At 41.0% G+C, this 14,400-nt stretch overlaps 1 protein-coding gene across 2 annotated transcripts in view; it reads right to left on the bottom strand.

The window, feature by feature from the left end:
* Nucleotides 1-14,400, bottom strand: part of AATF (apoptosis antagonizing transcription factor) — a 102,525-nt gene that overhangs the window by 87,216 nt on the left and 909 nt on the right. For both annotated transcript variants that reach the window (XM_047707745.1, XM_047707746.1), the window contains exons 2-4: nt 13,840-14,031; nt 11,322-11,753; nt 10,731-10,868 (exon numbers count right to left, since the gene is read on the bottom strand). In XM_047707745.1, the coding sequence (XP_047563701.1) occupies nt 10,731-10,868; nt 11,322-11,753; nt 13,840-14,031 (762 nt within the window). The remainder of the gene's footprint in view (nt 1-10,730; nt 10,869-11,321; nt 11,754-13,839; nt 14,032-14,400) is intronic.

The following is a 14,400-nucleotide window of genomic DNA, read 5'->3' as shown; positions in this document are numbered from 1 at the left end:
GGGCAGGGCAGACTAAAACTGCAGCAGAAAGAAATGGGATGATTACCTTGTATGTTTTCCTCCAAATTTCTGCTATCTCATCCCATATTCCTCATTCATAATTTATGACCTTGGTTTCTATTTTGAAGAAAATAGAACTATCAAAAGAGTATTTTCAGGGGCACCTGGGTGGCTCAGTTGTTAAGTGTCTGCCTTCAACTCAGGTCATGATCCCAGGGTCCTGGGACCAAGCCCCCTGCTCAGAGAGCCTGCTTTTCCTTCTCCCTCTGTGTGCTGCTCCCCCTGCTGTTCTCTCTCTCTGTGTCAAATAAATAAATATAATCTTTAAAAAAAAAAAAAGTGTTTTCACAGACTCCTACCTGTTGGTGTCTATTTGTAGACAACCTTCCCAACTGTCAACAACAGTTAAATTGTGCACACTGCTATCAAAGGCCACCCTTCTCATGCACTGGTCCCATGTCCATTTACCTACCCAAGGACATTGCTCCAGCAAATGAATCTTTCTTATCAACATATACACAGCTTACTTCTCATGTCTCAAAATAATCAAAATGACCAAAACACTTCTGTCTCCACATCCTTCTCCATCTAATGCCACATCTCACTGCTCCCCTTCAAAGCCACATCCCTACGAAGAGCGGTCTACACTCACTCTCTCAAATCCCTTTTTCCCACCCTCATGCAAACCCACTCCTGTCAAGCCTGTATCCCACTCCACCAAAATTGCTCACCAAGGTCACAGCTGACCACCATGAAGCTAATAAATTCAATGGTCAATTCTCAGCTTACTTAGCCTGTCAGTAGCACTCTCATCTTTCAGACCAGAGACTAAATGAATCAAGAAACAGATATAAATAAACTACCTACAACTATAGAAGTAAAACAGAAATAGAATGAGACTAACTGTAAGGCAAAGGGCTACTGCTGTCTTCCGGAAAGCCTTGGTACTATTATATTCCTGTATGATATTAATAAAGTGATTTACGCACAGGTTTTAAAGACATGAATAACAGTAATAAAGGAGAGTACTATCTTATGCAGTAGTTAGGTTCTCCAGCTTGAGCATAATGCAAAAATCAAGTTCTGACAAAACTTGAAAATCCCTAAAACTGCCTATCATCAGTTCAGTACTATACTGTCTCTCCCCGAGTTGGACCCAGCAAGTTCCTCCCCTCAAACTCCAGAGCACACAGCTAGTTTCACTGTTAAACATAGTTTCACCGTTAAACACTGCTGCAAATGACTACATGTAGGCACCATGCTGTAAGTTTAAACACCAGATCCCCTCTGTCTATAGCTAAAAGTGGGTTAATTAAATGTCCACATAATGAAGGAAGAACTGGAGAGTTAGATTTGTTTCCTCTGTGTTCAGAGTCATGGTTCCTGGGCCACTCAATGAAGAAGAATGTTCTCAGAGTAGTTCAAGCTCCTAGTTCCTAGTTCCTGGTTCCAGTAGATCTTTTATTAACATATGACAACACAGGATGACCCACACGGCTTTCCCATGAATACAGCAGTCGGGTAATCCTACTAGGGAACCACTACAAGACCAGCTCCTCCAAGTCAGGGTGGCTTCTTGCTTCTGTAACCAAAGACAAGTCTAGTTCCTAAGAAACCCAAACCAAATAACCCAAATTTATTTTCTTTCTTTCTTTCTTTCTTTCTTTCTTTCTTTTTTTAATCAGATAGAGATCACAAGTAGGCAGAGAGGCAGAGAGAGAGAGGCGGGGGTAAGCAGGCCCCCTGCTGAGCAGAGAGCCTGATGCAGGGCTCAATCCCAGGACCTTGGGATCATGACCTGAGCCACAGGCAGAGGCTTTAATCCACTGAGCCACCAGGCACCCCCCAATAACCCAAATTTTCTGACTAGACTGGTTGCAGTTGTTTTCATGCTTCTACAGCTCTGTGACCGAGGACTTGTCTCTTCAAGGCAGGTGGTCATTGCATAACAAGCTGACACTCTCCTCCTGGTCCCACCACTCAGTTACTTTGGAAAAGCACTTGCTCTGTGATCCAGAGATATAAGTGCCAATTAACCAGGTTGGGCAAATTAAGTAATAAGCAGCTCAACAGGGACCAAAAGTCTTCCTACACAAAACTCATTCTCTAATAAATATACAAAAACACAGCATATATTTCAATGCTAAATCAACAGGTATTATGTAAATTTCAAAGTTATCATAAAATGACTACCTTAGTTTCCCACCTAAAGTTTAGGAAAAATAAGAGATCAATAATGCTCTGAGGTAGCAGAAGAGTAAGAAAACAACAGTCACAGATGAGAATTTCAATTGCTACAATTCTTTTAAGAACCAATTTGGCAATGTATTCCAAAAGTTTAAAGAAAAAGCGGGGGCACAATCCCTTTGTCCCAGCAATTGCATTTCCAGGAAATATAGATCTATGCTGTTGAATAGAGTATCCACTAGCCATATGTGGTTATTGAGCAGTCAAAATGTGGCTAGTCCAAACTGAGATGAGCTGTAAACATAGGCTATACTCTGGACTTCAAAGATTCAATATGAAAAAAAGATACATAATATACCTCACTAATATATGTACACTGACTAAAAGTTAAAATATTTTTATATATGGGGTTAAATAAAATATAAAATATACTAAAAGTTAATTTTATGTGTTTTCTTAGGCTTTTTCTTAATGTAGCTAATAAAAAATTTTAAATTACATATGTGGTTTACATTATATTTCTATCAAAGGGCTACTTTTAGACAAATTGCACAAATATGTCTGTGCAAGGATGTTTAACAAGGCATGCTTTATGAAAGTGAAAAGCCAGAATAAACCTAAGCATCCATCAATACAGATTGGTTAAATAAACTGCAGTAAATCTATAAAATGGAATATTCTGTAGCTACTGAAAATGCTGACGTATATCTAAATAAACAGACATGAAATGATATATTAAGTAGGAAAAATAAGCTTAAAAATAGTACATATTTATAATATTCCTCCCCATCCCCCCAAAGGAGCATGTGTATGTGTGTGTAACCACAGAGAAAGTTCTGAAAGGTTATTCATCAAAATGACAACTGTAGTTACCTCTGGGCAGTAACACTGCAGGTAATCCTTATTTTCTTCTTTATGCTTTTATGAATTTCCTGAATTTCTGAAGTAAGCATGACATAATTTTATAATTAAAGTAGTAAAGTTATTTTTAAAAATGAGACATTGGCTAAAATAAAAAGATCGATCTTGTATCACTTTTGCTAGATGAAGTCTACAGTAACGAGGGTCTTTAATCCCACACAATTCTACACGAGGCGAAGCTTGCAAATACCTCTGTCCCAAGCTATACTTAAACTTATCCCAAGTAATTAAGAATGTTTCAGGGTTCGACATAGCATTTGTGAAAACTCTGCCTTGAACCCATAAGGTATTAAATGAGAGAACACATAAATAGATGTTCATGTATTTGTCACCTAAGGCAGCTAAATAATTTAAAAAGGAGAGAATTTCACTGATAGTACTAGTTGTCTATGGGATTGGGAACTGGTGGCAATTCCTGAGTAGCACAAGGGGAGGAAACAAAATTTTTTCCATATGAGAATTTGGTATTTTTTGCATTTTGAGCCCAGTGAATCTACTGCCTACTCTAAAAATAAAGAGGGGTGCCTGGGTGGCTCAGTGGGTTAAGCCTCTGCCTTCAGCTCAGGTCATGATCTCAGGGTCCTGGGATCGAGCCCCACATCCGGCTCTCTGGTCGGCAGAGAGCCTGCTTCACTGCTCTCTCTGCCTACTTGTGATCTCTCTGTCAAATAAATAAATAAAAATCTTTTTTAAATAATTAATTAATTAATTAATTAAGTTAGTTTTGGGACACCTGGGTGGCTCAGTAGGTTAAGCGTCTGTCCTCAGCTCAGGTCATCATCCTAGGGTCCTGGGATTGAGTCCTGCATCGGGCTCCTTGCTCAGTGGGGAGCGTGCTTCTCCCTCAGCCTTCCTCTCCCTCTGCCTGCTGCTCCCCCCTGCTTGTGCTCTCTGACAAATAAATAAATAAAATCTTTAATAAATAAGTAAATAAATAATAAATAAATTGTTGTAAACAAAATGAAACATTATCTATAAAAACTCCATGACTGCCCATGATTAACTCAAAATTTAAAAAGTTATTATTATTTTTTAAAGATTTTATTTATTTATTTGACAGACAGAGATCACAAGCAGGCAGAGGCAGGCAGAGAGAGAGGAAGGGAAGCAGGATCCCCGCTGAGCAGAGAGCCCAATTCGGGGCTCGATCCCAGGACCCTGGGATCATGACCTGACCCGAAGGCAGAGGCTTCAACCCACTGAGCCACCCAGGTGCCCCAAAAGTTATTCTTAAGGAGCACCTGGGTGACTCAGTCAAGGGTCCAACTCTTGATTTCAGCTCAGGTCATGGATCTCAGGGTCATGAGATCAAGCCCCGTGTTGGGCTCCACACTCAGCACAGAGTCAGCTTGAGATTCTCTCTCCCTTTGCCCCTCCCCCTGCTTGCACTCCCTCAAAATAAATAACCAAAAGAGAAAAGAAAAGAAAAAGTTATTTTTAAGATGTCTACTGGTGCTAAGATCAAATTAGCATTAAAAACTGTAGTCTATTCAAGTCAGAATTCTTGAAGGACTGGGAAAAGAGCCACAGAGGGAGGAGAGGGTGAATATGAACTAGAAGTGGCAAGATGGGGGAGAGCAAATACAATGTAATTTATTAATAGTGGAATTTCTTTTTATACTCCTAGGCAAGGAAATACTCTCAACACTTCCTCTATATTTATATTACATTATATTGTGTGCTTGGATTCTTTTGCTTATGGGAAATAGCAAAATGTCAACCATTGTTTCTATTAAAGGTCTTTAATGATACTGCATTTTAGATCTGTAATGAAACATGGTGCTCACTGCAGTTTGTAATGCATCTCATTAAATACATTAATAACATGCATTTCACTAAAAGGTCAACTTATTATGGCTGAAGTTTGGCTTTCCTTTAATCACTTCATTTAAAGCTATAGAGCAAACTCTGAAAAAGACAGTAGAGAGCACCTGTTACAGAAATGCTCTCTCAATTCTCCCATCCATTAAAATCAGTTATGCTTAAGAAATCACTGTTAATGTTTTTATGTGAAATAATAGCCATGTGATTTTTTTTCTTTTTCTTTTTTAAAGACTTATTTATTTGAGAGAGAGTGAGCAAAAGAGAGAGAGAACGTACATGCATGAGTGGGGGGAGGAGCAGTGGGAGAGAGAGCTGATCCTAAGTATACTACCCCCTGAGCAGGGAGCCTGAGACCCTGCCATCGTGACCTGACCCGAAATCAAGAGCCAGACACTTAACTGAATAAGTCACCCAGGCGCCCCAGTATTGTGATTTTAAATCCCCCCTTTTTAAAATATTTTATTTATTATTTGACAGAGAGAAACACAGCAAGAGAGGGAACACAAGCAGAGGGAGTAGGAGAGGGAGAAGCAGGCTTCCCGCTCGATCCAAGTACCCTGGGATCATGACCTGAGCCGAAGGCAGACGCTTAACAACTGAACCACCCAGGTGGCCCTAAAAAACCCTTTTAGAGATACATGCTGATTTACTGATAAAATGACAGAATCTCTACTACGTGCTTCAAACTAATCCAGAAGTAGAGAGAGAGCTAGTATAAAAACAGATGAAATAAGACTGGCCGGGAGCTGATGACTGCTTCACTGGTAAAGGTACGTGGGTTCACTGCACAATTCTCCACGCTTTTATATATGTTTGATATAGTCCAACATGACAATTTTTATATAACTCATGCTCTGGTTTTCTGAAGTAACTTCCCTTCTTCCTTATACACTACTGCCACCAACATAAAAGATCGGCCTCCTAGGCCCATAGAACTTTAAAAAAAAAAAGAAAAACAGAGAGGAAAAGGTAAGCCAAATGCCTTTGGCACAGAAAAATCCCCTAATTTTGCTAAGGTTACTTTATGACTTACCACTTAAGCAACTACTAAAATATCAAAAAATGTCTTTGAAACTACTTAACACTTCAAGAGTTATAATTACCAACATGTAACACCAAGGCGACTGAGGACTCAGTGCACATGCGCTGGGGAAGCAAGGAGATGCCTACGTAGTTTCTCAAAAAGAGAGTTTAGGGTGCTGACATTAGAATGGCATGCTGCTCATCAGTGTACTCTGGTTAAATTCTGCCTCTTTAGAGGCTATTTTAAGACTATCAGAGTAAACAGCAGTGACAAGGAGAGAATAGATCAAGAAAACACAAACCCAGAACAGGATCCCACAAGAAAGGAAACGGACGTTGAGAGGATAAAAGGAGTCCCAAACCAGAAGAAATCAGAGAGGCACAAGAACCCAAACAGCATTTCTAGTGTCAACAAAACCAAAGGCAAATATTTCAAGGAAAGACTGAATGCTTCAAGGAGGTAGAAGCTGGCTTTGGTGGCAAGGAAATCTCTGGTCATCTTTTCATAGTTATAAGACAAAAGCTAAATTATAAGCATTAAAGAAGAATGTAATACTACACTTTCTAGAACGAATGCTTAATTCAAGTTATACAGGAAATCTGAATACTAACAAAAAGTCAAAAAACACTGAAGACAGTGGGGGTGATGGTCATTACACTGATGGCCACCACTCACATGGCTGATCATTACCAAATGCCTCTATCAACAGAAAAATACCCATGCCTAACATCTGTGGGGTGCCATGTGCCAGACACTGTGCTAATGCTTTACACTAATGCTTTACTCACAACCATACTATCGCCTTCTTGCTCTGAAGTTAAGTAACCTGCCCAAGGTCACATAAGTAAATCCACTACTGAGATAGAATCTAAAGCCAGGTGGTCTAACTTTAACTCCTTTAAGACCCAGCAGACTGGGGCGCCTGAGTGGCTCATTTGGTTGGGCGTCTGCCTTCAGCTCAGGTCATGATCCCAGGGTCCTGGGATCAGCCCTATTGGGCTCTCTATCCAGCAGGGAGCCTGCTTCTCCCTCTCCCCCTCCCTCTGCCTGCCACTCCCCCTGCTTATATTCTCTCCCTGTCAAATAAATAAATAAAATCTTAAAAAAAAAAAAGGGAGGGTGGGGGGCACCTCGGTGGCTCAGTTGGTCAAGTGACTGCCTTCAGCTCAGGTCATGATCCCGAAGTCCTAGGATCGAGTCCTGCATCGAGCTCCCAGCTCCATAGGGAGTCTGCTTCTCCCTCTGACCGTCTCCCCTCTCATGTTCTCTCTCTCTCTCTCTAATAAATAAATAAAATCTTTAAAACAAAACAAAGACCCAGCAAACTGACAAGAGATTTAATCAAAGACAGTAAGTTCCAGCGCATGTTCTGGGGTCAGTACAAATTCAGGCTGGGTTCCACACCAGCCAGGTAACACAGTATAAATGGTATATCCTGAGTAATGCAGCCCAGTTTTTCTTAAACTGTTTACCAACACATGGAGGTATACAACATATTATGTTGTCATAAGAAGATTACTGTCATAAGAAGATTGAAACCAAAAAATAACCACTCTGGACTGCTGGCTGGTTCAGTTGGTAGAGCATACAACTCCTGATCTTGGGATTATGAGTTCTGAGCCCCTGGCTGGGTACAGAGATGACTTAAATAAAACATCAGGGATGCCTGGATGGCGCAGTCGGTTGAGTGTTCAACTCTTGGTTTCCACTCAGGTCATGATCTCAGGGTTGCGAGACTCGGCTTTGCGTTCAGCGCAGAGTCTGCTTGGAACCCACCCTCTCTCCCTCTCCCTCTGCCCTCCACCCCATGCTTTCTCTCTCAAATACATAAATAAATCTTTAAAGAGAAATATTTAAAGAAAAAAAATTAACCACCCTTTAGGTGCGCAGAAATGCTACTTATTAGAATCCTCTCCACTCTCCCATCTTAGAATATCTGACACTGAACAAACATGCTTTTCTTCTCCCTCCTCCACTGCAACCCACCCTGTCAGACAATAACAGATTTCTGTCACAGTAACTGGAGTTTACCAGTGAGACAAAGAGAGAATTGGTTAAGTACAAAAAATAAAACACAGAATAAGAAGATCAGCAGTTGCAAAAAAAGTAAATAATACTAAAGTAGCTAAAGAAACTTGTACCCAAGGGGCGCCTGGGTGGCTCAGTGGGTTAAAGCCTCTGCCTTCGGCTCAGGTCATGATCTCAGAGTCCTGGGATCGAGCCCCACATTGGGCTCTCTGCTCAGCAGGGAGCCTGCTTCCTCCTCTCTCTCTGTCTGCCTCTCTGCCTACTTATAATCTCTGTCTGTCAAATAAATAAATAAAATCTTAAAAAAAAAAAAAAAAAAAAGAAACTTGTACCCAAGAATGTGTCAACCTGACATGGACTAACCCTTTAAAAAGTAGTATTTTAAGATGAATCAAAAAAAAAAAAAAAAAAAAAAAAGGCAGTATTTTAAGATGAATCAAAAAAAAGGAAAGGAAAGTATCAAGCAAGAAGAGAAGAAGAGTAATAACAAGATGGGAAAGGTCTCCTCATGAAATAATTCAGACATTTAACCTAGAGCAGTCTAGGTCTCACTCCGAAGCATACCAAGAATTAGGGTACCAGGGCATTAAAAATAGCAGACAAATGGGATGCCTGGCTCAGTCAGTCGGTAGAGCATCAACTCTTGATCTTGGTGTTGTGAGTTTGAGCCCCTAGTTGGGCAAAGAATTTACTTTAAAAAGAAAGTAAAAAAGAAAAAAAGGAAGGAAGGGAGGGAGGAAAGAAGGAAGGAAATAGCAGTTAAGTGCTCCAAAAATCTCAAAAATTTTGAAAACTGCCAAACATCATTTATTTAAGGGAAGAAGGAAGAAATGCTAATGGAGGGGATATAAAAGATCTACCCTCACAGTATCTGCAGGGCTCCTGACTTCAAGTACAGCAGGACATAAAATCTACAGGCTGGACCCTAGGAAGCAATTCCTAATTAAAGCAGGTATTCTGGGGCACCTGGCTGGCTGAGTCGGTAGGGCACGCGACTCCTGATCTCTGGACTGTGAGTCCAAGCCCCATGTGTGGCAGAGAGTCCATGTTTAAAAAAAAAGAAAAAAAAGCAAGTATTTTCCCACAAGAAAGGTTTGCAGAATCCCCTACCCAAGGAATCCTACATATTCACTTTGGAGTTTGAGGTGATTCTACCTGGAGGCAGATGTCCTCCTCAGGTTCCTTCTAATTCTAACTCCACAATACAATAAAAACAAGTTTTGGGGCGCGTGGGTGGCTCATTTGGTTATGCATCTGCCTTCCGCTCAGGTCATGATCCCAGAGTCCTGAGCTTGAGCCCTGCATCAGGCTCTCTGCTCAGCAAGGAGTTTGCTTCTGCCTCTACCTCTGCTGTTCCCCTGCCCGCCCCCTAGGCTCCCCCTCCCCCCGACCCGCCACTTGTGCACGCTCTCTCTCTCTCTCTCTCAAATACATAAAATCTTTGAAAAAAAAAAAAAAGTTTTTAAAGAACAAGTGAAAACACTTAGGTCTCACCAAATAAGGAATAGCAATTCTAACCACAGTGCACTAAGCCCAAATCTCTCTCTGCCCCCATCCTTTGGTGCCCTTGGACACACAGCGCACAGCCCACAGAGGGCTAGGTGGTACGGAAGAAAGACTTCTCAACAGTAAGGCAGGAAAGCTGGAGCTTGGTCTGCTGTGCATGAGTGAGCTCTAGAACTCTGGGTAACTCATTCTCTCTGGGCCCTGGTTTTCTCATCTGTAAAATAAGGGGACTGCAAACCAAGCAATTTCTAAATCCCTCTTCTACAATTCTTGGGCTTTATAGCTCAGCAATTCTCTCCCAAAACTTTTTCCTCCCTCTGCAGTCATCACCTTCCCTCCCTCTCTGCAACCCAAAGAGATATAAATAAGAACATCTTAGCATGTTTTCTAGAAACCCCCAAAAGCATCTTGTAAGCATGATACTACCAAAATGAACAGGGATCAACCATTCTCTATTCTTTTTTTTTTTTTTTTAAGATTTTATTTATTTATTTGACAGACAGAGATCACAAGTAGGCAAAGAGGCAGGCAGAGAGAGAGAGGAGGAAGCAGGCTCCCTGCGGAGCAGAGAGCCCGATGTGGGGCTCGATCCCCAGCATGCTGGGATCATGACCTGAGCCGAAGGCAGAGGCTTTAACCCACTGAGCCACCCAGGCGCCCCAACCATTCTCTATTCTTTCTCTTTTGTTCTATACCAGCAGGTTTGCAAATAAGAATTCTCTGAGCATTAAAGAAGTAACTCAGAAAGCCAAAGGAAAGGGGAGGAGGAAAGTGAAGGCAGATAAGAGAAAAGTGGAACAGGAGCACCTGGATGGCTCAGTCAGTTGAGCGTCTGACTCTTGACTTCTGCTCAGGTCATGATCTCAGCCTCCTGGAGTCAGGTTGGCATTGGACTCCATGCACAGCAGGAAGTCTGCTTGTCCCTCTCCCTTTGCTCCTCCCCCCGCCCCATTCTCTCTCTCAAAAATAAGTACATATATAAAATTTTTTAAAAAAAGAAAAGAAAGAAAAGTGGAAGAGACATGACTCAAGTACCCAACCAATTTCAATCAAAGTTGTCCTCATTTGATAAGAGTTATATTGCTGGGTTGTTTTTTTTTTTAAAGGTAAAAACTATGCTGTACCACATTATTACTAAAATCAAATCTTCTCTTCTTCAACTCTATGGTGCTACAAATACAATGTATATCAATGTATCCCAGCGGTTCTAAGTATCCCCAAATGGCATAAGTATTCTTACTATTTTTTAGTGCGCTGGCAAATTCTGGGCCACCTTTGTCCTTAAAAATAGGGAAAACATCTGGTTGAGGAAGCTGATTGGTGGTCAACAGAGCTTTTTGTAGCTTGATCCTTCCTTCCAAGAGCTGGTCCCACAGTGCTGAGAATGGAAAAAAGAATTTCATTCCTGTTACAAAATCTTCTTAGGTTAGGGACTTGGGGGGATAGGAAATCACACCAGTCTCTACAAAGCACAGCTTTATCACAGCTTCTTACCATGAAAATACTCGCCATTAGGAGAAATAAATTCACTATCTTGGAAGCCAATATTTGCTATACAAGACAGGGAATGCTGAAGTCCAATGAGAAAAGAAAACTGTTTTCTCTTCAATATTCCACAGCTGCCAAAGTAGTAGGACAGAACCAGCTAAGCAGCTCAGTGCAGAAGTGACTGGCTAAGCACAAAAGAATGGGGCTTTAGGCCTCTAGGTAGGTGAGGCATTTCACAAATTAATTGGAAGGACACAGGATTGAGGGAACAGCCAAAACAAACAAACAGAAATCAAATGCAGACACTCTGAAAAATAGGCCGACAGCAAAACCATGTACAAACCTATCTGGTTCTTCACAGCTCTTCCTTTCTCCACTTCCTCAGAAACTCTGACGCCAGAGAACGTCATCACGACACCGTCGTCTTCACTATTCCTGTCTTCAACTCTGTCTTCCTCACTCTCACCCGCAGAGTCTTCCTCCCCATCCCCTTCTTCCATACCACTCTCCTCCTCCTCTTCATCTTCCTCCTCCTCACTGCTACCAAGGTCATCCATTCCCTGGGTGAACTTTTCAAAGTCAATGATGCTCTGGACACTAAAACCCGGTGTTTTCCCAGTGCGGTTTTGGCTCTTCTTCCAGGCCAGACTACCGTCCCTGTCATCATCACACTCTTCTTCCTCAGCAGCACTCATGGCATCCTCATCGGATCCCTCCAGACCCAGCCCCTCTGAATCTCCATCTCCAGACTCGTCCTCATCAGGTATCTCCTGGTCTAAACAAAAGAAGAAGCAAAAAAGATGGATGTCACTTTGAGACAAACACTAGGCCCCATCTTTCACTTCAAATAAAGGACTACAGCATCCATCAAAAATAAAGTTTATTATTGTACTCAATTCAACTCAAATATTTATTATACATCTACTACCTCTAAAATGCTAAAGGGAGAACAAAGATGAACAAAACAGGGGTCTCACCCTAATGAAAGGCTCTAGTGGGAAAAAACAGTCCCTTCGAAACTATAACACAGATAAGACTTGACGAAGTTTTGATAACCCAGAGAAGGGAGAAATTTTAAGTGTGGGGCAAGGGATTTAAAATTAAATTTAAAATTAAAATTAAGCACCTACTATGAGCCAGGTATAGATAAAAAGCTAAGAAATGACAGAATGTAATAGATGTAGAATGTAGAATGTAATACCTGTGGGGAGGGGTTCACAGCCTGGTGGAAGTGGTAGATATGCATGCCAACATTCATATCATTATTATCATTAGAGTGTCACTGGTACACAGTGTATGGAAAAGGATCCATCTAACTCTCCTGAAAGGGTGAGGAACTGGCTTCATGTGAAGGAGACATTATAATTTTATTGATTAAACATAAGCAAAAGGGCACCTAGGTGACTCAGTTGTTAAGTGTCCGCCTTTAGCTTAGGTCATGATCCTAGCGTCCTGGGATCAAACCCCGCATCAGGCTCCCTGTTCACTGGGGAGTTTGCTTCTCCCTCTTCAGCTACCCCCTGCTTGTCTTCCCTCTTTCACTGTCTCTCTCTATCAAATAAATAAATAAAATCTTTGAAAAAATTTTAAAAACATTTAAAAATAAATAAAAATAAGTAACAGCTTATGTGATAGGTCCTCAGTACTGCTTTAAAGAACTATATATAAACTCAAGACATACAGAGGGCTGTCAAAATATAAAAAAAAAAAAGAAGTACAAAAATAGTAAGCAGAAATTAATCATTTAAGTTCTTTAAATGTGTGCCATTTCTCAGATTAAGGCATATTCATAGAATAGTAGTTAAGAGTATAGATCTTGGAGTCAGACTGCCTTATTTGAATCCTGTTTCTTCTGCTTAATAGCTGTACGATCTTGAGCAAGTTACATAACCAATCTGTCCCTTAATTTCCTTACCTGTAAAATGGGGATAAATGCTATCAACTTCATAAACTACTGGAGTACCAAATGAAATGATACACGTAATGATGACAGGAACAACATCCTTTGAAGACTTACTGTGTTCCAGTCTCTAAGCACTTAAAGAGCTTACCACAATGCCTGACGTATGGTGAAAGGCCAATAAATATAACATTTGTCTCACGATTGGGCCCTTTATCACTCTCTAGACAAAGAATGTGAAATAAGCTTATCAGGAGCCCCCAGAACTATACCAAGGGCCAAATCAGGGGTATCAAGACCTCCATGAAGGTTTCTTTTATACTTATCTATAGATTATCAACATGGCACCTCTCTAAAGGAAAAAAAAAAGATGGCATGCACTCAGTAATCACCATATCCAGCCCCTCCCTTATTCCCATTGAGAAACTTACAATGTTTTAAAACTATAAGCTCGTGTCCTCACATCCTCCTAAGGCTCTTGCAGGGAAGAGGGAAGGATTATGCTATTTTTACAATGGCAAAAAATGAGCTTCACAAATTATTATTATACAGCGACCCAATGCAAGACTTGAAAAACCAAAGGAAAGGGGTCAAAATCCATGAGTAGCATGTCCATCAGATGCAATTCTTTTTCAACACATAGCCCTCTCCAATATCCAATATGCATTGCCTTTCTCTCCATTTTAGGGTGAACCATTAGGCTAAACATAAGGATTACAGAAACTTAATAGCTCTGAACTTTGGATTGCTTATGACCTGAAATTAGGTACCTCTTAAGGTCCTTTGTGCTGCGAAAATCATGGTGTCTCCTAGGACAGTAAGTGGGGGCACACAGACTAGTCTTGCAGAGATCATTGAAAGGAAAAAAAAAAAAAAAAAAAGCCAAACCCATAAAAAACCACAACTTTAACCTTAAAAAAGTAGGGAAGAAATAGGAAGTACTATGCAAATGTCTACTCACCAGATGAATCTGGCAGAGTCTCCTCCCAATGGTCCTTCTTCCAAGCTTTTCTAGAAGTAGCCCTGCCAGAATACCTTTCGTCTGTGTCCAAGAGGGAGGCTGATGCCAGTTTTCTAATGCTACCCACCGCCAGGAAATCACTTTCCCCATCTTCCCCTTCATCAAACCTGTCAATCACTCTGGCAGCAGTGGCTGTAGAGGAGGGGGAAAGCAATCAGAATCTCCAGGTTAGAAGGAACTTTAATGGTAACCCTATCCAACCCTTTTAACTCATAACTCTACAAAATCCCAACCAACTTCCAGGAGCAGGAAACTCATTACCTCTCAAGATAAGACCACTACCTTACTGCTGTTCCTGAACAGAAAGCTGACCTCTGCACTAACTAGTAGGAAATATTTCTATGCCTTGGGTCATAAAAACGAACCTAATTCCTCTTCCATTTGTGACAGTCGCTCAAATATGATAAGTCAACCATCTCCCCTCACTCCATCCCATCCCTAAGGGAGTTTGCTTATCCTGGGGTATAGATATCTATTTATCTATCTATCTATATATATAAA

The sequence above is a fragment of the Lutra lutra genome, chromosome 16, assembly GCF_902655055.1.
Source record: "Lutra lutra chromosome 16, mLutLut1.2, whole genome shotgun sequence".
Taxonomy (NCBI): domain Eukaryota; kingdom Metazoa; phylum Chordata; class Mammalia; order Carnivora; family Mustelidae; genus Lutra; species Lutra lutra.
Note: the sequence above shows the minus strand (reverse complement) of the source record. Positions and strands in the feature narration are given on the sequence as shown.